This window comes from Amblyomma maculatum, chromosome 1 (genome assembly GCF_055883805.1).
Source record: "Amblyomma maculatum isolate TAMU_Amacu chromosome 1, ASM5588380v1, whole genome shotgun sequence".
In the NCBI taxonomy this organism is placed as follows: Eukaryota; Metazoa; Arthropoda; class Arachnida; order Ixodida; family Ixodidae; genus Amblyomma; species Amblyomma maculatum.
In genome coordinates this window covers 96725783-96748680 of record NC_139344.1, presented here as the reverse complement: position 1 = coordinate 96748680, position 22898 = coordinate 96725783, and the positions used below count along the sequence as shown (strand labels likewise).

At 48.7% G+C, this 22898-nt stretch overlaps 1 protein-coding gene across 1 annotated transcript in view; it reads left to right on the top strand.

Annotated features, from left to right (window-relative positions):
* The window catches only part of LOC146203254 (E3 ubiquitin-protein ligase MARCHF6), a 139566-nt gene extending 120309 nt beyond the window's left edge, over positions 1-19257 (top strand). Inside the window, exons 21-22 of the mRNA XM_084588618.1 lie at positions 10453-10588; positions 17655-19257. Of these exons, the coding sequence (XP_084444744.1) occupies positions 10453-10588; positions 17655-17745 (227 nt within the window). The 3' untranslated portion in view covers positions 17746-19257. The remainder of the gene's footprint in view (positions 1-10452; positions 10589-17654) is intronic.
* Positions 19258-22898: the final 3641 nt, after the last annotated feature.

Sequence of the window (22898 nt, the reverse complement as noted above, 5' to 3'; positions counted from 1 at the left end):
TTCGCTCTCTCCACGCGCCCTCGCTTGAGGACAGCTTGCCGTTAGCAGCAGCAGCACACGAGTGTTTTAGCCTCTTTCCATCTTTTTCTCTTTCGACTTCATAAATCTTTATGCTCGTTCCCTGATATGCTCGTTCTCTGAAACCAAGCCGACACTGGGGGTGCGTCCCAGTCAGAAACAGCCGACAGTGAAAGGGTTAGTTATCGGAAAAAACGCCAAGCCGCGCTGTTTCAAGGGAAGCCGTAGCCTACCTGTGCAGTTCGTCTCAAACAAAAAGTCATGGATTGCCCGCACTATTTTTACCAAATGGGTGGAGGCATTCGACCGTGACATAAAGCGGCAGGGCCGGAAAGTTTGTTTGCTTCTGGACAATTGTTCAGCGCATCACTCTAACGAAGTCAAGCTGGCTAACATGGAGCTGAGGCTTTTTCCTCCGAATTGCAACCTCTCGACCAGGGTGTGATTCATAGCCTGAAGCGCGCTTACCACACAAGGTTAATTGAGCGGCTGCTCTTCAGCTGTGAAACCGGACGGCAAGCGAGGGTGGATATTGCCGCGAAACCTTCAAAACTGTATTTGTTGTTTTTTAACAGCCGCCGGCATACAGGCTTATCACTCTGATTCTGGATCGCGTATCAGCTCCGTAATCTTTGTTTGTTAATGCTCGATGTCGCGAGTCACACCCTTTATCAGTTTCGTTGTAGCGCAAGATGCACCGATCTATCTTGAAGATTTCGGCCACTCGTGTGTCTTTCAACAATGTTCCAGCCCGTGCTGGTAGCTGTTTGCGACGTTATCTAGGTTGTTCTGTGCAGCCTTTAAATTGAGCGTTGACGAGTGTGACGGGCATTCTTTGTTCGACGATCGAAGAGCACGTTTGTTTCTATCGCCGCCGCCGAGTTGCTTAGTTCTTTTGCGGGCGCAAGTCAGCCCAAATACAGTCGAACCTGGATATATCAAACTCGAAGGGGATCGCGAAATAGTTCTACCGTATTTACTCGCATAATGATCGCACTTTTTTTTTTTAAAATACTGACGCAAATTTCGGGGTGTGATCATTACGCGGGGTAAATTTTCTACAAAAAATTTTTTAGCACCGAAAACGCAAACAAGTTGCAGGTCAGACGTCTTAGAACATATATCTCGATTACAACCAAAAATAAAAGCTGAGTAAGGCTTACCTTCGCAATAAACACGCACATTAAGCATCACATTGAGTGCACAATGCCCATTTATTTTTTTTCGTCAGTACTCTAATCAAAGTCTGAATCCTCGCCATCCTCGCTTTCACTGCTGCACGACTCATCGGAAATGGCAGTGTCGTCGCTGGGAGCATCTTCACAATCCCACAGGAAGTCATCTTCCGTTCCATCCAAAGCGTTAGATATGCCTGTCTTCTTAAAACTCTTAGCCACTACCTCGTCGGGGATACTGCTCCACGCTTCTGTGATCCACGAGCACAGCATCTCCACGGATGGCCTTCTAATCCTTCCGCTCGGCGTCAAATCATGCTGGCCCATCGCCATCCACTCAGCATAAAGTCGTTGAACGTTGTCCTTGAACGGTTTGTTCAAAGACACGTCGAGAGGCTGCAGCAGCGAAGTCAGGCCACCAGGAATGACTGCAATGTCTCTGCGCAGCTCTTTCAGCTTGGCACGCACGCTGTCCACAAGGTGACCCCTAAAACTGTCCAAAACCAGAAGCGAGGGAAGCAGAAATGCTCCTGGTCTTCTTCCCCAAACAGTCTTGATCCAGTCGACCATCAGGTCTGCAGTCATCCACCCTTTCATCTGTGCACGTATATGGATGCCACGGGGAAAGTTTCCCTTCGGAATAGTCTTCCGTTTGAAGATCACGTATGGTGGCAGCTTCCGCCCGTCGGCCGTCATAGCAAGCATCACTGTGCATCGCTGTTTTTCTGCGCCAGACGTCTTCACGAGGACGCTCCGAGCACCCTTCTCGTTCACAGTTGTATTCCGGGGCATGTCGAACGTCAGTGGAGTTTGATCGGCGTTTCCAATTTGCGACATGAGGTAACCGCATTTTTCGCGAAGCCTAGTGACGAAGTGATGGAAGTCTATCACTTTGCTTTCATACGCGGCTGGGAGCCGCTGGCACAACTACGTCCGCCGCCTCAGGGAAAGTCCATTCCGTCGCATAAAGCGAGTCGTCCAACCGGAGCTAGCGCGGAAATCCTTTGCGGCGATTCCCAGCTTCCTGGCAGTTGTGCGCGCCTGCGTCTGTATCATTTCTAATGACACTGCACAACCATCCTTGCGCAGGTCCCTCACATATTCTAGGACCGCCTCCTCAACACGAGGGAACTTGCCCGCTTTGGGTCCACGGAAAGCCCGCCGTGTCTTGTTCGTAGCCATCAGCTTCTCGCGCTGCTTCTTCCAATAGTGTATCCTCATTTCGTCCACGCCGAAATGCCTGCCAGCAGCGCGGTTGCCATGCTCCAGTGCATAGTCGACAGCCTTGAGCTTGAACGCGGCGGTGTAACTGGCATACCGCCCCATGGTGAAATGGCGTAAACTCGCACAAAAACACAAAGCACGCTACGAGGCTGCCGAATTGCAAAATGGCGAACGCCGCAAAGCATGGAATCATGGGAACTCCAACGTTACTAGACTAGGTTGGGAACTTGTCGGAATGCATTCGCTGCGGGATGAGTGCAGATCAACCACCAGGCGGCTCCATGTTCGGGGTGCGATCATTACGCGGGGAATTTAAAAAATGGAATTTTGACCTCAAAATTCAGGGGTGCGATCATTACGCGAGTGCGATCATTATGCGAGTAAATACGGTATATATCGATAATTCGATATACAGAAATCGGCTTGTGACAGCACTTACGATGCGAAAAAATGATACCGTATTTGTCGCGTAATCAGCCCACTCGCATAATGATCCCACCATCAACTTCGCACCCGAGAATTTGAAAAAAAAAAAAAAAGCGTTAAGGCCAGCTCGCTCACATGCAAGCGACTGAGCGACGAGCGGCAGCGACAGAGCGAAAATTTTCAAACTTGTTGGAACTGCGTCCCTCTCGCTGCTTGAGCCACCGCGGCAGCTCAAAACAAGGTTCCTGTGTCGCCGCGGCGGCAGAAATCGCGAGCATTTTCGCTTGCATGTCGATGGCGCGTCAGTCTGTTTCGGTCGTCTCATCCACAGCTCATTGGCAGCGTGCCAGGATGCTGCGCAGCGATAACGTCGGGGCGCGTTTATCTTTTGATAGCTCCTGCGGTGGCAGGGAGCGAACTTGGCAGAATGCCCGTGATGGCTTGATTGCGCAAGCCTGGTTAGATTTATCACGCGCTTGGGCGCTTGGCCGCTTGGGTCGGGCGTCATGATCGCAGCAGTTGACCGCGTGTTTTCGCTGATTCATACATGCAAGGATAAACGATATAAAAAAAAATAAAGTAAACATCCCCGCAAAAAAAAAAAAGAAAAAGAAAAACCTGCCGCTACTTAACGTCCGCAGCCACCATATCTTACGCTACGCCGCGCGTACAGCACAACGATAAGAAAGGATGACTCTCGCGAAAAAAAAGAAAAAAGAAAAAGAGCTGCCGCTTCTTAACATCCGCAGGCGTTGTAGCCACGTCCGCCGCCGCACGCAGAGGGTTCGCAACACATGCTGGAGAAAGCGTCCGGACGTCTGTCTGAAAACGGGCTGTGCTGGCTTGGCGCATGCGTTGCGCGTGCTGAAGGAGAGAGATAGCTCAGCAAAAGAATGGGCACACCCACACACATGGCTTGCAAACGTCATGTGTTGGCGCGCGGGAAACGACAACTGCAGATGCGCGCGCCTTTGGGGAATGGGCGCGGTGCTGCCCAGACCAGCCGTCGCCGAACTGTCTCCTCTCATTCCTTCTGCGCGTGGCTTGAAAACGTCGCGCAGCAAACGGCCAAGGGTAATGCGATCGTCTTTGGGGAAGGCACACTTTCCAGTGCGTGATGCGGACTTCGATATATCGAACGACCGGTGAAATATAGTTCGATATATGACGCGGCTTTCCTTTACTTTTACATGGAATTTTTAAGGGGATATTTTGTGAGTTCGATATAACCAAAATTCGATATATCCGGGTTCGATATAACCGGGTTCGACTGTAAAGAGTTTCTTTAGTGCAATCATCGACCTTTCATTTGTGTCGTCGACCTCGTCACCATTACGTGACATCTGGTGGAGGTGCTGTCCTTGATCCTTCAAGCGAAGACCTCAGCCTTATTCCTGTCGCCCTGGAAAACCAGCCTACAGGTCACCGAGCCAGCCGCCGACTCCAAGGCCTACAACCCGAACACTGTCTGCTGCCTGACCACATTCGATCTCGGAAGGCATCGACACTGACAATGGCCCAGCCTACAGCACCGGTTGTTTTCGTCCAACCCCGTGAGCTCCCCTGCTTCCATGGACGACCGGATGAAGATGCGGGAGATTGGATGGACCTTTTCGACCGTGTGGCAGATTTCAACGGCTGGAACGACGCTGTGAAACTCAGGCAGGTCTACTTTGTTCTTCAAGGAGTTGCCCGAATTTGGTTTGAAAATCATGAGACTTCTTTCAAGGATTGGGAGATATTCAAAGCACAGTTCTTGATGGCCTTTACAAGTTCTGTCCGAAAAGAAACAGCTCAGGCCCTCCAATCAAGAATTCAACTACCAAACGAGCTCATCCTGGTCTACGCAGAGGAGATGAAACGCCTGTTTCGCCGCGCCGACCCTAACATGACCGAAGGTGAGAGAGTGAAATTCCTAATGCGAGGAGTTAAAGAGTCGCTTTTTGCGGGGCTTGTCCGGAACCCGCCGAAAACTGCGGAAGAATTTGAAAGTGAAGCATCGACCATCGAGAAGACGTTGGACACCCGGATGCGCCACTACGAGCGACCACTTCAACCAGACTACTCATGCCACTACCCCAGCGCATCTGCAAGCGGAGAGAACCTTCGGGACCTCATCCGGGAGATCGTGCGAGAGGAGCTCCGCCGAATGCTGCCATCATCGCAACAACCCCAGGTGGCGACGCTCGCGGACGTCGTCCGTGAAGAAGTTCAGCAGGCGCTGGGCGTTCCTAAAGCGACGACTCCGACGGCTCCAGTGCATGAATCAGCAGCGATGGACTATGCAGCTGCATTATGTCGTCGTGCACCCCAACGCGACCTCCCAAGCCCTCGTCGCTATCATCCTGCTTCCGAAAGCCGCCCCTTGGCCCCCGCCCGCCAAGTCTACCAACGATCTTCAAGCCCCAGGAAGTGCGACGCCTGGAGGACATCTAACAACCGACCGCTCTGTTTCCATTGGGGTGAGGCAGGGCACATCCTGCGTCACTGCCCGTACAGGCAGATCTACCTCCGTGGTTTCGCTGTCGACGCTCCACGACCCTGTCCTGGCGAGCAACCACAGGAAATCAATGACTTCCTGCGCAGCGGAAAGCACTCGTCGCCAAGGCATGTCACGCTTTCCATCACCGTACAGTGCCCGATGTGCGTCGCTGGGCCGCGGTTACGTGCAAGCCCCTGTAGGGGAAACTAAAGGCAGCAACCTTTGGAGGTGAGGTTGCTCAACGGCGAAAAGACGAACATCCTCCGCCACTAACGACGACGCAGCCATTTCACCGCCGCTCCACACGACGTCATCGACGACAACACGACCAGAGTGCAAGCGGACACTGCCGCCCAGGGAAGTAACAACGGTATGTCCCGGCCATGACCTGAAGAAATGACGGAGCCGAGATCGGACACAAAGGCCCACGTGCAATGCGAGGACGCGAACAAGTGACCTTGAAGTTGATATCGACGGTCGCAGAGTCACTGCCCTAGTAGACACCGGAGCTGACTATTCAGTCATTAGTGGACTGTTGGCCTCTCGGCTCAGGAAAGTTACCACCGCTTGGGATGACCCGCTGATTCGCACCGCAGGTGGCAACCTGATTACTCCATCGGGACGATGTACTGCAAGAATAACCGTAAATGGGCGTACTTACCCCACCACCTTTGTGGTCTTGCAGCAGTGCTCCCGCGACGTGATTTTAGGCATGGATTTCCTAAATGAACATAGGGCTATCATCGACCTGCGATCCAAGCTCATCAAGCTCTCTGCAGACAAAGCCATTCCTGCTACGACGATGTCGGTGTAACACATCCCTCTAAACGTCCTTGATGAAGAATTGACCGTCCCGCCTCGATCAAGCATCGCAGTCTGCGTAGGTAGCGCAAACATCTAAACCGCTGAAGGCATCGTCGAAGGAAATATCCAATTGCTCTTAGAACGAGGTGTCGGCATCGCAAGAGGCATCGCGAAATTCCGGAGAGGTCAAGCGCAGGTTCTGGTAACAAACTTCACCGAAGAATACCAGCATCTCAACAAGGGCACGACGATCGCTTTTCTTGACGAATTAGCGGACCTCGAAGATGTATTCGCCCTCCACGACCAAACGCTAGAAGACGTACCGGCCTATTCCGTCAGCCCACATTTGACATCAACTCGGACCCACAACAGGAAAGACCAGATTCTCATTCTGCTTCGAAGCTACGGGGAGTGCTTCTCATCGTTATCGAAGTTACAACAAACACCACTGGCCAAGCACCGCATAATAATGGATGAACACGCCCGACCTCTGCGCCAAAGCCCTTATCGTGTATCGCCGCGAGAACGTCGGGCCATTCGCGATCAAGTTGAGGAAATGCTGCGTGATGATGTAATCCAGCCATCAAACAGCCTCTGGGCGGCACCAGTCATTTTGGTGAAGAAGAAAGATGGCACACTTTGCTTCTGCGTTGATTACCGCCGCTTGAATAGCATAACGAAGAAGGATGTGTACCCGCTTCTCCGCATCGACGACACTCTCGACCGACTCTGCAATGCAAGGTACTTTTCATCGATGGACCTGAAGAACGGATATTGGCAAATTGAGGTCGATGAAAGAGATCGCGAGAAGACCGCATTCATCACACTGGACGGTCTTTTTGAGTTCAAGGTGATGCCATTTGCCCTCTGCTCCACACCAGCTACATTTCAACGAGTAATGTACACAGTCCTGGCAGGCTTGAAGTGGCAAATTTGTTTGGTATATTTGGACGACGTTGTTGTCTTCTCGTCAAACTTTGAAGACCACCTAAAACGACTACAGACAGTGCTGGAAGCCATCAAGTCATCGGGGCTAACGCTAAAAGCACAGAAATGTCACTTCGCCTACGAAGAACTCCGGTTCATAGGTCACATCGTTAGCAAGGACGGAATTCGCCTAGACCCAGAGAAAACAGCTGCAATCGCACAATTCCCACCGCCTGCCGACAAGAGAGCTGTGCGCCGATTCCTTGGGGTGTGCGCTTATTATCGACGATTTGTCAGAAACTTTTCGCGGATCGCCGAACCGTTGACGCAGCTTACAAAGGTTGACGTACCTTTTAAATGGGAAGCGCCGCAAGGAGAAGCCTTCGACGAACTTAAGCGCCGCCTGCAATGCCCTCCTGTACTTGGCCACTTTGATGAAAACGCCGAGACCGAAATTCACACCGACGAGAGCAGTGTGGGCCTAGGAGCTGTTTTCGTCCAGAAGAGTGCCGGACTGGAGAAGGTAATCGCCTACGCTAGCAAGTCCCTCACAAAAGCCGAAGTCAATTACTCGACGACCGAGAAGGAGTGCCTTGCGATCATCTGGGCTACTTCTAAGTTTCGTCCATATTTATACGGCCGACCATTCAATGGGGTAAGCGACCATCACGCGCTCTGCTGGCTGGCGAATTTGAAAGATCCCTCCGGCCGCCTTGCCAGATGGAGCCTACGACTTCAAGAATTTGACTTTACTGTAGTCTATAAGTCGATCTGGAAGCATTCCGACGCAGACTGCTTATCACTCGCTCCCGTCAACGCTCCCCCGAAGGACGATGACGACGACGCCTTTTTGGGACCGGTAAGCGCCAGCAGTTTCGCAGAACAGCAGCAATCAGATCCTGAGCCGAAAGCGCTAGTCGATTACTTAGAAGGAAAGACCACTTCCCCTCCTGGTGTGTTCAGGCGACATTTATCATCGTTCGCGTTAAGCAATGGCCTCCTTGTGAAGAAGAACTTCGCAACCAACAAGACCGCGCAGCTTCTTGTAGTGCCTAAAAACCTCCGGTAGGAAATTCTGCAGGCGTTGCATGATGAGCCCACAGCAGGCCACCTCGGATTTGCGTGCACGTTGCATCGAATCCAGGAGAAGTACTACTGGCCGCGACTGCCTGCTGAAGTTGCCCACTACGTAAAGACTTGTCGTGAGTGCCAACGACGCACGACGCCGCCGATTAGACCAGCAGGACTACTAAACCCGATTCCGCCCCCGATCATGCCCTTTCAACAAATTGGGATGGATCTCCTTGGCCCCTTTCCATCTTCGTCTATGGGTAACAAGTGGATCATCGTGGGCACTGACTACCGTACCTGTTACGCCGAAGCAAAAGCACTACCCAATGGTACCGCGGCAGAAGTCGCCAAATTTTTTTGTCGAACAAATTCTCTTGTGACACGGCGCCCCAGAAGTGCTCATCACGGACAGGGGAACGGCGTTTACGGCAGAGTTGACGCAAGCCATCCTAGAATACAGTCACACAAGCCATCGACGAACAACTTCGTACCATCCCCAGACCAATGGCCTTACGGAGCGCCTGAACAAAACGATCGCGGACATGATCGATATGTACGTCGACGCTGAACACCAGACCTGGGACGCCATCTTGCCGTACGTGATCTTCGCGTATAACACAGCAGTCCAGGAGACGACCAGAGCGACCCTGTTTAGGCTTGTATGGCAGGGAGCCCACGACGACGCTCGACGCAATGCTGCCGCACGTAACCAACGAGGACAACCTTGACGTTGCCGCCTACCTGCAGCGTGCAGAGGAAGCCCGACGACTCACACGGCTGCGTATTAAAGACCAACAGCGCACCGGCAGCCGACGATACAACTTGCGACGACGCCACGCAGAGTACAATCCAGGAGACCAAGTGTGGGTTTAGACACCAATTCGCCGTCGCGGATTAAGTGAAAAGTTGTTGCGTCGATACTTTTGGCCGTACAAAATCATTCGCCGCGTTGGACCACTGGACTATGAAGTCATTCCTGACGGAACGTCAGCATCACAACGGCAACGCGCACGCCCAGAAATTGTACATGTTGTACGACTGAAGCCATATTACGCGCGTTAAGGAGTCTGTGGTGTTTAAACTTTGCAGTGTTTATGTTTAACTTTCTTTGTTTGGAACATCGAGGCGATGTTTTTTTATGGGGGGAGTAATGCCGCGAAACCTTCAAAACTGTATTTGTTGTTTTTTAACAGCCGCCGGCATACAGGCTTATCACTCTGATTCTGGCTCGCGTATCAGTTCCGTAATCTTTGTTTGTTAATGCTTGATGTCGCGAGTCACACCCTTTATCAGTTTTGTTGTAGCGCAAGATGCTCCGAGATGTATCTCGAAGATTCCGGCCACTCGTGTGTCTTTCAACAATGTTCCAGCCCGTGCTGGTAGCTGTTTGCGACGTTATCTAGGTTGTTCTGTGCAGCCGTTAAATTGAGCGTTGACGAGTGTGACGGGCATTCTTTGTTCGACGATCGACGAGCACGTTTGTTTCTATCGCCGCCGCCGAGTTGCTTAGTTCTTTTTCGGGCGCAAGTCAGCCCAAATAAAGAGTTTCTTTATTGCAATCATCGACCTTTCATTTGTGTCGTCGACCTCGTCACCACTACGTGACAATATGTACATGGCGCTGCAAGTGATGTCTGCTGCCTGGAGCAAACTAGGGCGTTCAATTATAGCGAACTGCTTTAGGCACGCTGAATTTGCCAAGCTTGACCAGTAAATTTTGCTGGGGAAGCGTTGGAAGTTTCAGACGACGACGAAGAAGAGGCGTCACCGGCTCCGATCATCACAGCCACCTGGATAATGCTGGAAAAAATGGGAAACGTGCCGCCTAACCTCGAATTTGACGAGTACATCGACGCTGACGCTTGTGTGCAAGTTCACGAAGATCTGATTGATGAGCAGATCATCAAAGCCACCCGGAATAGGCGGACTCTTCCGATGGCGAAGCTAACCTGCAGGATGCGCTTGCTGCTGCAACCACCTCAGAGGTGATGTATGCTTTCGATGTCATCAGGAGTTTTGTTGCTACCCGTGATGACGTCGCAATGAGTTTTCTGACTAAATGTGAACATCGTGTGACAGCATTGCTCGCCATGAAATGCAAGCAAGCCAAGATTACTGATTTTTGGCATTAAAAGTATTTGCCACTGCTTGGGCAATTCTTTATGCGTTTCCCATCAAATTTTCGCGACAATGAAGTTCTGCAATAACGAACTTTTTTAGTGCACCGTGATGGACATTTTATAATTTCGTTGTAACCAGGTTTAACTGTACTTCCAGTTTTGGATATTTACATGCCCTTAAAAACGGCTGCCTTTTATTGTGCAGGAAGCAGTGCGGAGACACAGAACCTGGTCCTGCGACGTATCTACCCTTCTCTTTTGGCACTGTGTGCTTTCATGGCATTCATGGTGTTTCAGGTGCGCCAGTTCTGTCGGCTGTATGAGCACATCAAGAATGACAAGTAAGTACTCTTTTGAGATGACATGACTTCCTTGCATTGCGCTTCCATGATAATTTTGGAGGCATAATGAAACTCAAGACTCAAGGATGGGAATGACTTTATGGTGGGAATGTTCTGAAGGTGTAGGGTGTAGAAAATGTTGGTACGGGAAGTTTACGAAGCCATATTTCAGCATTGGGGGACTTCAGATAGTCATTGTGCCTTCCATATCACGCATTCCTGAGGTGCACGGGCTCCACTGTTCCATGCAATGCAAGCAGGGAAAGTTCAATTTAACAGTTACTTTCTTCATGGGGCGTACCTGGACGGGACCCCTTGTCTGATTGACTTGTGTTAACCCGCCAACGTGCTATCAATGAGCTTCTGACATCATTGACATACATTTGTGTCGGCCGGGGCCGTGCTCCTAGTGTGGATTATCTCATTTTTTCAATTAACAGAATTCGAATTAATTCGTTTCTGTGTTCCACTTTCTGCATACTGAAGCACAGCTGTTGGTGCTGCCTTCCTACTTGTAAATCTTATTTTCGGTGCTTGTCCAGAGTTTTTACGTCACAACTAGTGGCCACGAGGTACTAGAAATGTACTTAAGGGGGGATGAGGGTCTTAAAAACTTTTTTTTTATTTCTTAACCTATCTTGCTGAAAATTTCCATGGTGATATATCTTTGAATGCTGATTCCAAATATATATTTAGATTTGAAACACCTCATCTAAACATGAAGATATGGCAAGATAATGTACTGCACATAGTGTCTTTTTTTACGGGCCATTACAATATTTTTTTAATTAAAAAAACTGGTTTTAAAAATATGCTGTCATTTCCAAGGGCCTACTGCACATCCTAAAGCTAAGGAAATTTTTAAAAAGTCATTACATAGGTTATGAATGAATAACAAAGTTGGGAGAAAAAAACAATGTAGGAGTAATTAGTTTACATCTGATCTAATTGCTAGTCTATCAGACTATCAAAAACGGAAAGCTTTAGGATGTAGCTGAGATTTTGCTAAACAATGTAGGAGTAATTAGTTTACATCTGATCTAATTGCTAGTCTATCAGACTATCAAAAACGGAAAGCTTTAGGATGTAACTGAGATTTTGCTAAAAAAATGATACCATGTTCAATAAAGTCCGTGCATGCAAACATTATGAAAAGTCCCGTAAGGCAAGGCTTTTTACCAAATAAACAAAGCTGAGAAAACTGCATTCAAAGTTTTACTCACTGTGCCACTTTTGTTTTCCAATCACATGGAAAAATTTAATGCTTTAGCATGTAGCCTAGTTATTGCTGAACACAATGACACCAAATTTACATAAATCTGTTCATGTAATGGCTGTGGAAATCTATATATGGCATTGGCACTTGACAAAACAAGACGCTCCTGGGCAGTAGTCTTGGGTTTTGCAGGCCTGTGCCTCTTGGCCATCTTCTTCTTCACCTTTTCACTATCGGTGTGACCCTTATCAGACCTGCACAGCCTCTGTTTATCATTTTCAAGGCTCCTACGAATGAGGCACCTGCCAGGACTATAACCAAGCTGCGCTGCAACAGCTCTGCTGGTTGCTGCCATCCCTTGATTGAAGCGAGAAACTGCTTCTGCAACAGCCCTTTGAACAGCCAGCAAAGAGTCATGCGTGTTTTTAGAGCATTGGCTTCAGATGACAGAGTGCAGGCACTCGATGGCATTCTGTGTCATGCCATCTTTGCAGCGCTTCAAAAGGGCCTCGTCGCCCAGCCTGGCAAAAACTGGCTCAAGCGCTGTGCGAGCATGGCCTGGCAGAGGGTTTTTGTGTGGTGGAGGCTCCACCTGGTTTTCCAAAGCACGATTGAAGGCACACCATGAATCAACTCCTTGAGGACAGCAACTGTGATCTGGGGCTTCATTTGTTGAGGTCAGGTGCAACAGCGTGGCTTGCACTGCCTTTCTCATGCCTGCGGTGTCGTGGCTATGGCTCCGCAAGGCATACCCATAGTAATTAGTGATCTTTTTTATCTTTTCTTGGGTAAGGTTGCCCTTTCCACCAAGAGATTGCCCTTGTGCCTTTTTTTTTCTCAACCAAGTTGCGAAGAGCCGTCCCCATCCGCTTGTGGACATGATTGAGGCAGTCCTTCTTTTCGATGGATATATATCCATGCACGCCTTCCTGGGTCAATGCATGAAATGTGTGGCTATCACCATCCGAAAGTATGGTTGTGTACCACAACCCATTTTTTTCTAAGGGCCTATTGAATAAAATCATATGTGCTTCGGTCTCCATCCGTCCGGCATTGCAGTCAATGTTCTTCATACACTTGTGGTTCTCAGCCCAGTCGCCGTAACCATCATCAATGGGATCAGGTGCCCCTTGGCACCCACGACAGTACCTTGAAAGCACAACATGGTCCAGTACAAGGCCAGTGTACAGTTCTATAATGCAGCCAACTGCAATATTTGAATTGTGGCCACGCGTTTTCCATGTGCCATCAAATATCACGTCTACATTTCCTGTTGGGTTCAGGAAGTCTTTGTATAAGTCCTTCATCACTTTGACACTTGCTACTTCTGTAGCAATAGCAACTGCCTGGCAAGCTTTCACCATGGTGTTCATGTGCCCCCTGAAAGTTTTGTGGTGAAGTCCTCGGTGGGAGAGGTTCATTGTTGCATAAAAATCCACTAGAGCAGTCACTCCCTTCCCTATACTTTGTATGCCTTTCATCGCCCGCAGATTTACTTCAAAGGGTGTGATGCTAGATTTCCCGGGCACTCGTGGCGACGAAAAGTGCCGCTCGGCGAAATCGCAATTCGGACATGTGAGCACTAACTTCACAGCTAAGCCATACTCTCTTCCGCTGCATTTCGCGAGTTGAACACTGGCCATCCCACACTTGCTGCAGCTTGTGGATGCAAACAGCTTCTTCAGTATGCTCATATCAACAATTATGTACTCAGTGCCGCGATTGTCGTCTACACTTACTGTGGTGACGTTCATCAGCTCGAACTTGTGGGAAGTCGCGGACTTCTTCGCCAATGACGTCTTGGCGTTATCTGCATATTTTTCACGTCCCGCGCACTCCGCCTCTGTAAAAAACAGTGTGTCCAAATGCTGAGCACGCGAGCTCGGTTTAGCCGCGTCCATCGGCGCTGAAGCGACGTGCGGAAACGCCGAAGTCGTCGTTAAAATTAGCTCAGCCGGCTGGGCCGCTTCCGACGACACGGAATTCGAAGCGACTCGCAGAGCATCAAAAGTCGATATTTTTGACGGGCTAAGTCCAGGCGCATCCACTGGCACCGCAGACACTTGCGGTAACACCGAAGTTGACGCCGATCGACACAGTCCAGCCGCGGCGTCCCCCAACGAAGCTGACATCGACGATGTCGGTCCAGCCGCGTCCATCGGCAAAACTGTGGTCGACGAGTTCAATCCAGCCGCATCCGCCAACGGCCCTGCAGCTTGCGGCAACACCGAAGCTGTAATTCTCGATGTGGCACTCTTCTTATTCTACGGGCGTCTCTTTTTGCCGACTGCTTTTCGCGTGCTTGCTTTCAAGCGCGCGTCCCGCGCCATCGAGACACGCGGAACAGACACCAGGCAGGCAAATGCACACGAAAACAATAACTTCGAAGCTAAGAGGAGCGAGTTAATAGTCAAAATATTTACAGGAACGACGAGAAAAAAGGCAGAACGAGAAATGCTAGGAAACAAAGAGGAGCACAAAACATCACGTGCCAGCGGGCGAAAGCAGACGATGAAGAGTCGGCAGACTGCAAGAGTCGGAGGGACCACAGCGTCAGCGTGCGCAGCACCCAGCCAGCACCCAGTAGCAGTCGCGCGATCCCCCGCCTTCTCACGGAGCGCGCTTCGTCCAATCACAGCCCGAATTCGAGACGTGGGAAGGTCAACAATCCCTGCTAGGCCCCCAATCACAAGCGAGCCATGCTTCTGCTACGCCGCGGACGCCGCCAGCGAAGGCAATATGGAAAAGGGCAAGCATTCACAAACAAAACAAGACCAAGATGGCGGCGCTCGGTTCAGTGGCAGAGAAATGGCGCGCGCGCGAAGTTTGGGTACTTTTGCTGTTCGCTCGCGACTCTGGGGCTGCCGCGCCCAGTTGTATGTTTAATTTAAAGCAGTTCCACGATGAATTAGGTGTTTATAATTTTAGAAAAGGTAGTTTATAACATATACAGCCGAGATATGTACATTTTGAAAAGCCGAATTTTTCACGACTTTTCGACTTTCGAAGCCCGCGTCCCCCCTTAAGCGAAAAAGGGTTATACCTGGTTATGGTATGTCTAAATATGAGCATGCATTCACCATCTGCAACAAATGACCCTTCATCTGGCTGTCCTAGAAGGACTGGCACTAATTGGACCACAGCCGACTGTGCTGAGTTTTGTGGAAACCTGAGATGTTAACTCATGATGGGGAGATGAAAAATCATTGTTATTTTAATAGCTCTCCTCATTGAGCAACATTGAAGGCAGCTTTGACATTCCAGATTTTGCATAGATAAAGTGAGGTTAGCCTGTTCTGTTTTCTGCCAGAAGAAAGGAAGTGTTCCTTGGGAACCAGGCCAGTTTGAAATGAAGCACGTGAAAAGGTGTATTTTGGGTAGAAATCGGGTTTAACCCGATCTTATGAGAAATGTTTTTGTGATGCAATGAAGGGCTTTATATATACACTACATTTAAAAACTGTGTGCATGCTGTATCTATAGTGCATCTACAGTAAAACCTTGTTGAGTTGGCCGGAACTCGGAAAAAGTACATACTAAACGATACTATGGCTTAACAGGAGTAGCTTAAAATTACCCACTTACCTGCCAAAAAACAAGCGGAAACGGGCAGTAGGCGGAAAAAAAAAAAAAATGCAGCCTTTATTTTTGACAGCAAAAGTCGGTAATCTTAGTCTGGATGCCGCGGTGCTCTAGCAGCGACAACAGCAGCTTCAAACTCATTCAGGCCGCGAGCCAGCTTTTCAGCCAGTCCTCTTTTTTCGGCGAACAGCCGCATGACGCTCACAGCGCGTGCAGCTTCTGGCACTGTTGGGCCCGGGTCTTCCACACTCTGTGTCGTGATCGTCATCACTGTCAGTTGGAGCCACTTCCGCCACCACTGAGGCAACGATGGCTTCATCCGACATGTCTGGTGAAGTTTCCACTTTGTTGTCGACGTCCTTGAATTCAGAGAAGGTAATGCCTTCTGAAGAACCTTCCCTCTCAAGTACTTTGGTCAGCAGGTTCTCGCACGTTTGGTCCGGGACGCTGGTGATATCGCTTGCGTCATCAGCGTCACCCGCGCACACTTTGCGAAAACCTGTGTGACTAAAACAGTTCTGCACGGTAGTAGACTCGACCTGCTGCCATGAGTTTTCCAGCAGGTGAATCGCACCCAGCAGGTCAATGGCGTACACCTTGCTGCATTTCAGTGCAAGCAGCATCCTGCGCAGTAGGTTCTTCCTGTACAGCTGCTTGACAGCGCTAATGATGCCCTGGTCCAAAGGCTGGGCAATCGCTGTGGTGTTTGGTAGCAAAAACACCAGCTTCAGCGCCTTGAGGCCATCCACCGCAATGTGTGCAGATGCGTTGTCAAGGATAACAACACCATTTCTTCCTTTCGCCTTAAAACGGCGGTCAATGAAGCGCATGCACATAATCTTCAAAAAGCTTCCCAGTCATCCATACCTTGGTGTTATTCCTACAAAGGACTCTTGATGGCAGTGGGGCGCCTTTAAAGCACCTTGGCTTTGCTGACTTGCCAATGACGAGAAGGGGCAACTTCTCGCTTCCAGACATATTACATGTGAATGCAACTGAAATGTGGTCCTTGGCATGCTTGCCGCTGGTGCATGATTCCCCACTGAATGCAAACGATCTATTCGGCAGCAGCTTGAAGAAAAGCGCGGACTCATCGAGGTTAAATATGTTGCCAGGCACATAGTCTTCCAAAATTTGTCCAAGCTGACCATTCCTCCAATCTTCTGCACCTTCAGTGTCAGCCGCGGCGCCTTCTCCAGCTATGGTATTCGTGCTTATCCCGTGCCTTGCTTTGAATCTGGCTAGCCAGCCATTGCTACACACCAAGTTGCCATGGTTGCGCTCTTAGGCGAAAACTAGGGCTTTCTCAACGAGGGGAGGTTCACTAACTGGTAGGTTTTTCGACCGGGCCTCCTCCACATCTGGAAATGTTGATCCTCGTACTCGACATCTCTTCGTAGTCACGGCAGCACTGCAGAGTAGCTTTTCTCTGGCATTCCAAATGCCACACATAGTAGTTAGCGGCAAGTCTCTCTCACGTGCCAGCATAGATTTTTTTGCCGCTCTCTTGATGGCACGGACAATCTCCACCTTGTCATTTATACTAAGCACCCGATGTTTCTGTCCAAGCTTCGGCATGACTCAGACGGATGGAGAACTCGCGACGCACTCTGCTCAAAGTCACCTCGTCACACGTGCGAAAGAAAGTGAACCAAGGCCTAGGCGGGCAAGGGGCACGGAGAAGGAAGGGGTGTTCACTCGGACTGGTCCTAAATAGGGCCCGCTAGGGGGAGGACGGAGTATGTGGATGCATTCGTGATCGGCTTCGGCGGTACGGCGCTCGGAGGCCACAGTTAGTTTACGGCTTGAATTGGTGCGCTCGCCGCAAGATGGCGCTAGTTGTATTACCAACATCATCACAGCTGCATTTGGTAAACTTGGCTCCGATTTGTCATTGGCTATGTAGCTTGCTATTGCATCAGTCGCATTCATGGTCGCATTTATGGAGGTTTGTCACAACGCTAGTCAAACAGTCTTTTGTGAGGCGGTATTACCGCCGTGAATTGAACAACGAAAAGTGAAAATGGTACATGCTGATACGTCCGCGATAAGCTGGTACGGTTTATGCGGATAGGAAATGCATTATATTGAATAGGCGCTGAGTCGGGGACTTGACTTTACTACTTTTAAAACGAAACTACTGTTAAAACGGGTATGTTTTAATGAGGTTTTACAGTACTAACATACTAAAACATAATCTGTGTTGCCACTTGTGACATGTGGCAAAGCTTACTTGCTGAGACTCAGTGTGTGAATGTGGCCATACAGGTACCTTGTGGGCCGGCGGCTAGTCAACTATGAGCACCGGAGACCTGCATCAAGCTTTGCAACCACGTCCCAGCTGACAGCCTCCTCTTAGGACCTGCCAGCCCTTGTGTACATAATTGTCTTACGCACTGGACTTGCCTGATGTGGTGGTGCGGGCCTGCCCAAGCTGTATGAATCCTGGCTTCTTGGCGCTAGCAAAAACTGCTGTCTGTCAGAACTGCATTTCTCGTGTTGTACAGTCAGTGTTGTCGGGGTTAGGCCGGGTTCTCCATCAGCATCAGCTAATCCAGAGAATGAAGGTGGCTTGAAGGCATGTAACATGATTTGCCCCAGCCAGTTTGTGGTTATAGTCTCTTTTTACTGCGAAAGGTCGGCACGTGGCTGGCCTTGCTGAGTGTTACAAAACATCAGCATCCAGAGTCCAAATGAAGTGACCAGCAGTGGTAGGAATAGAGTTGCCAGCTGTACTGCCAACCGTGATAATAATCTGGGAATTACCAGCTCTGTGAGTACCCTCCGAGCACTGCTGGTTCAAGTCACTTTGCTGGGAGAAGTTCTTGCCACATTGGTGTTGTACAGTAGACGTGAGGAACAGTGAGGTTGTTGGCATGGTGTGTACACTTGTTCTGGCAGGTGTGGGGCAGTACAAGGTGGCAGCATTTCTCAAGTCTGTAGGAGCACTGAAAGTTTCATTCAAGCTGCTGTATGTTCTCCATGAGGACAGAAATTGTGGGAGGTGCTGTTTGTTTTCCTCGACTGCCTGAAGTTGTTGTAGTGGCAGCATGAGTGTGTTTAATTTTCTAACATCCTGGTAAAATGCGTAAGCAATCTGTGTGGTGATTTTGCAGCTCTGGCACATACTTCAAAAGAACTGCTTGTAATCTCTTGAATGATGTGTGATAAGGCACTTGCAGGGTGTTTTAATCCTTATTCTTTGCATGGGGACAAGTTTGCACGGTTTTTTGGCTGTTGTAGCTACCTTTTCCCATTGGTGTTAAAAGTTTCACTGTAACCATGATATAAGGATGGGGTCTGCTTTGCGACGAGCACAGCTGCATATCCTGCATGTAGGGCTTTGTGGCCATCCTATACCCTCTGTTGTAGAACACACATTCCAAGTACTACTAATGATGCGGATTTTGTACAGATTAAAAGCTCGTTTGCTCAGGAGTTAGTGAGAATTGCAGTTTTTGTTTGCGAATTTTGAAATAGATTTGTATTCTGCTTCTTAATCTGTTTCAGAATTACACAGTTTCAATATCTTTTCTTTTGTATAGGGTGCATAGGCATCGTGGTTACAAATGCACAGTGTATATTATGTTGCGAAGGCACTGGTAAAATTTTGTGTCAGAGGTCAGGCATAAAATTGCACCATTGTCTTCAAGGTGTATAAAGGAAAGTTGTGTACATTTTAGTTGGGTTATTGAAACCTTCATGTCTTGTGACAGGCTTGAAAACATTGTACCTTGAATGGCAAGGGCTTGTTTTCCCATGTGTGGAGAAACATCTCTTTCGTTGTTCTAAAGTCATAGAGGTGGTGACGTTCAGGTGGTAATTTAGGTCAATAAAAGCTGAAATGTGAAATTATTTTCTAAAACAAAAATTTGCCTTCACTTATTGTTCGCTGCTATTGCATGTTTGCAATGTTCGTGTAAGCAGTTATATGAAGTTTAAAATGAAATTGTAAGCTTTTGTAATATTAAAATGGTATAGAATGTTAGCACCTAGCACACTGATACATAAATATATGCCCTTGTCCAGACGTATACGGGGCCTTTATAGGCAATACACCCAGAAATACACATGGTGGGGCTGCAGTGGAATTGTGCTCATTCTTGATCTTTGGAACTGTGCAGCCACTGTGGGAGCCCCTCTAAGTAGCATGGTCGGCTTGAATTCTGTGGGCATCACCTTGTATTTAGGTGACAGCAGGTGCATTTGCATGGATTTTGTAAAAATAATGTGTAATTCAGTCTCCCTACAATTTTTTAATGCAGCCGTGATGGCAAAGTCTCATCCTATCCCAGCCACCATGCCGGAATGTGCAGGGGGTTGCAGCAGCCCCTGTGTACACTCTACTATCAGCTCATCACATTTCATAATTGCATCTTTCTTCATATTTATTGGTTTAAGGGTATGTATGTTACAAGAACAAAAGGTTTTCAAGACTGGTAACTAGTCTCCCCTAATAAAGCTTTCGGGTGTCTGTCCAGCTTGAAGTTTTATGCAGGGTATTGTTACTATATATATATATATATATATATATATATATGTTCCGGCAGAGGGCAAAGAACAGAACAGCTCTCTGTGAAAGAGAGAGAGAGATATTTTAATGGTAACAGGAGATGTCTGCCTGGTGGTAAGCCTAGCATGCTACTCCTGATGAAGGTTGAGGGATGAGGGTGACAGAGTGTGGGAGGGGAAGGGGAAATAAATGAGAAAAAGAGAGAATTGGTGTCGCACACTTTCACACGCACATAATCACACACAGATGAGTTTTAAAGGGTATTGATCAACCCTGTGTTCATAAGAAAAGTTAACTTTCACACGCACATAATCACACACAGATGAGTTTTAAAGGGTATTAATCAACCCTGTGTCCTTCAGAAAAGTTAGTAAGACCTTGGTAGCTCGTGCAGCAGACGATCCGTCACACCAAGGACCCAGGACATGTTCAAGGCGCAAGGTTGTGTCTTCAGGTAAGCTTAAATTATTGCGCAGTGTCCTGCAATGTGCAGTAAACCATTGAAGTTCGAGCACTCTGTGAAGTTCGAGCACTGAGCCTAAAGGGGTCCAATTAGCTCCCGCTCGATCTCTTACTGCTTGAGGACACAGAGCAGGATAGAGTTATAAAGTGTGAGCAGGGCCGGCCTTGCCTCATTTGGTGCCCTGTGCGAAGTCCTGCCAAGCCCCTCGCCCCATTTGGCTATCAAACTCATCTTTTCTTTATACTTACCTTTTCTCAATTCATTTCTTTCTTAGCGAGGACTATACTCGGCTACCAGTTGAGCATTTCGCGTTGGCCAGGAGAGGCTAAATAACTAGATTGAGAGAGTGGCTGGCGCCATGTGTGTATAGCGCGGCTAAATATTTCTGACAGCAGCTTGCACACCATTCGTTTTACCAGCAATCAAGCTGACACCATCGCGAAAGCGACGTTGTGGACAAAATCCAGAATGATTGCCGGTGCAAGTGGTTGTTTTGTTTGGCAGTGCAGGACAGTACTAAAGATTCAGGGTAGAGCGGGTAGGAGAGCTAAAGTACCATCACCTTCCCCCCCTCCCCCCTCCAGCTACGCATCTGCTTGCAAGCATCTTTTTTTCACTCGAGTTTATATATCCATGCAAGGTTCAGGCAGCTTGCCCAGTGACAGAAACAAAACGCAGCTGAGACTGGCGCCAGACAGACAGCACAGTAAGTTTCTTTATCTTCCCCCTGTATGACGAGAGAGTGCCGTGCAAACATTCCAGTGTGCCACAAAAGAAGGCGGGAACCATCCCATGTCCCAAAGCATCCCCATGGTGGTTTGGGATGGCCCGTTGTCCCCTCACGGCCCTCTTATTGCGGTCTCTGCAAGCAAACATGTTGATTCCCTCACTTCAAAGAGCATACTGCTAATACCTCTTAGTTGTGAACACGGTGCAAGAATACTGAGGTGTTGACACTGCGCCCGCGGGAGCGTCCAGATATGTTCGGCCGCGGCGGAGCGCGCCTTGCAGTTCGGCTGCAAGCCGACAGATGGCGCGGATGCCAGCGGGCCCAGTTGAGCGGTGTTGGCGCCTTGTGATTCAGGTGCCCAAGCTTGATTTTCGCTTTGCTGGCGTAGTTTGAATTCAAAACGCTAAGGAAATTCGTTGCTTGAAATTAAAATCAGCAGTGTGCCAGTCTTAAAACTTTGTTGGAAATTATCTTTGTAAAGCAGTTAATGATATGAACACGGTCGAGCAGCACTTGAATCCCATTCAAGTTTCTCTTCCGCGCTCAATTCTTGTTTCCAACAATTTAATCATACATTTATGCATAATAAATATAAATGGGGGTCCTCTTGTTCCCTTCCTTCCGCTCAAAATGGTAGAAAATTATTGCACAGGAAATTTTTTGCTTCACGCTTATCGTTGCTTCTTCACTCTGTATGAAGACCGTTCAAACATCGTTTCGTTGAGTGGGACAATATTCAAGGCGCAGCGCACTAGTATAGAGCGGCTTTTTACGACTTAAGTTGTGAAGAGGCTGCGTATTAGGTAAAAACTTTCTCACGCGGGAAATGTGTCGCAGAGATGAAAGGGCGCGTCGGATGGACCCAACAACATGGACCCAACACGAAAACCTAAACGGCATTTTTATTCCGATGCAAATTATCATAGAACGGGCATAATTTTCAATAAGCTCGTTTCTACCGGAGGCTAAATGTATTTTGAAGGACTCAAGTGTGCAGGGCTCAGCGTTCAGCCAAGAACGCTTTCTTGATGAAAAAAAAAAAGGCGGTGGCCTTACGGTAGAGCATCCGCCTCCCATTTAGGAGGTACCAGGTTCGATCCCCGTTGCCGCCGGGTACCCACCGGTTTTCAAAGGGTACAAGCTTTGCTGGTGCTAGGCTCTTAGGTGTGAAATGCTTGGGAAAGGGGTCATAGGCCCAAATAGTTGCGCCGTTGTGACAGAGATCCGTTCCGCCATCGGACAACAATAAGTACGCCTTGCGCGGCGAACGCCCGTTATGTGGCCCTTTTTTATTCTTGAACCAACATTTTTTATTCATGGCCCCTTTTCCAAGCATTTCACCCCAGAACAGCCGGCAACCAGGCCGGGGGAAATCTTGTACCCATTGGAAACCGGTGGATACCCGGCGGCACCGGGGATCGAATCCGGTACCTCCCGAATGCGAGGCGGGTGCTCTCTCTCTTTTTTTTTTTTTTTTCATTATGAACCTACACCAACTCGCCCAATTTTCGGCACTAAAGTACGTTTTCAAAACGAACAATGGAGTGAAAAAATGCAAGGGAAGCACCACTTCACAAGATTAAACTGTGATGTACTCCCACAATTAAAAGAAACGAAATGAGAACTTACAGAACTTTATTACACACCATATGCCCAGTGCAAACAAAAAATGCAGTCACTGGGTGAAATGTCCAAAATATACACAGCGTCACTGCGCGATAGCAGCAGTTTTTTTTATCTAATGTACCCAAGAAAAGTCGCAAGAACTTTGGCACATAGGAGCATATCAATAAAAATTGCGGCTAA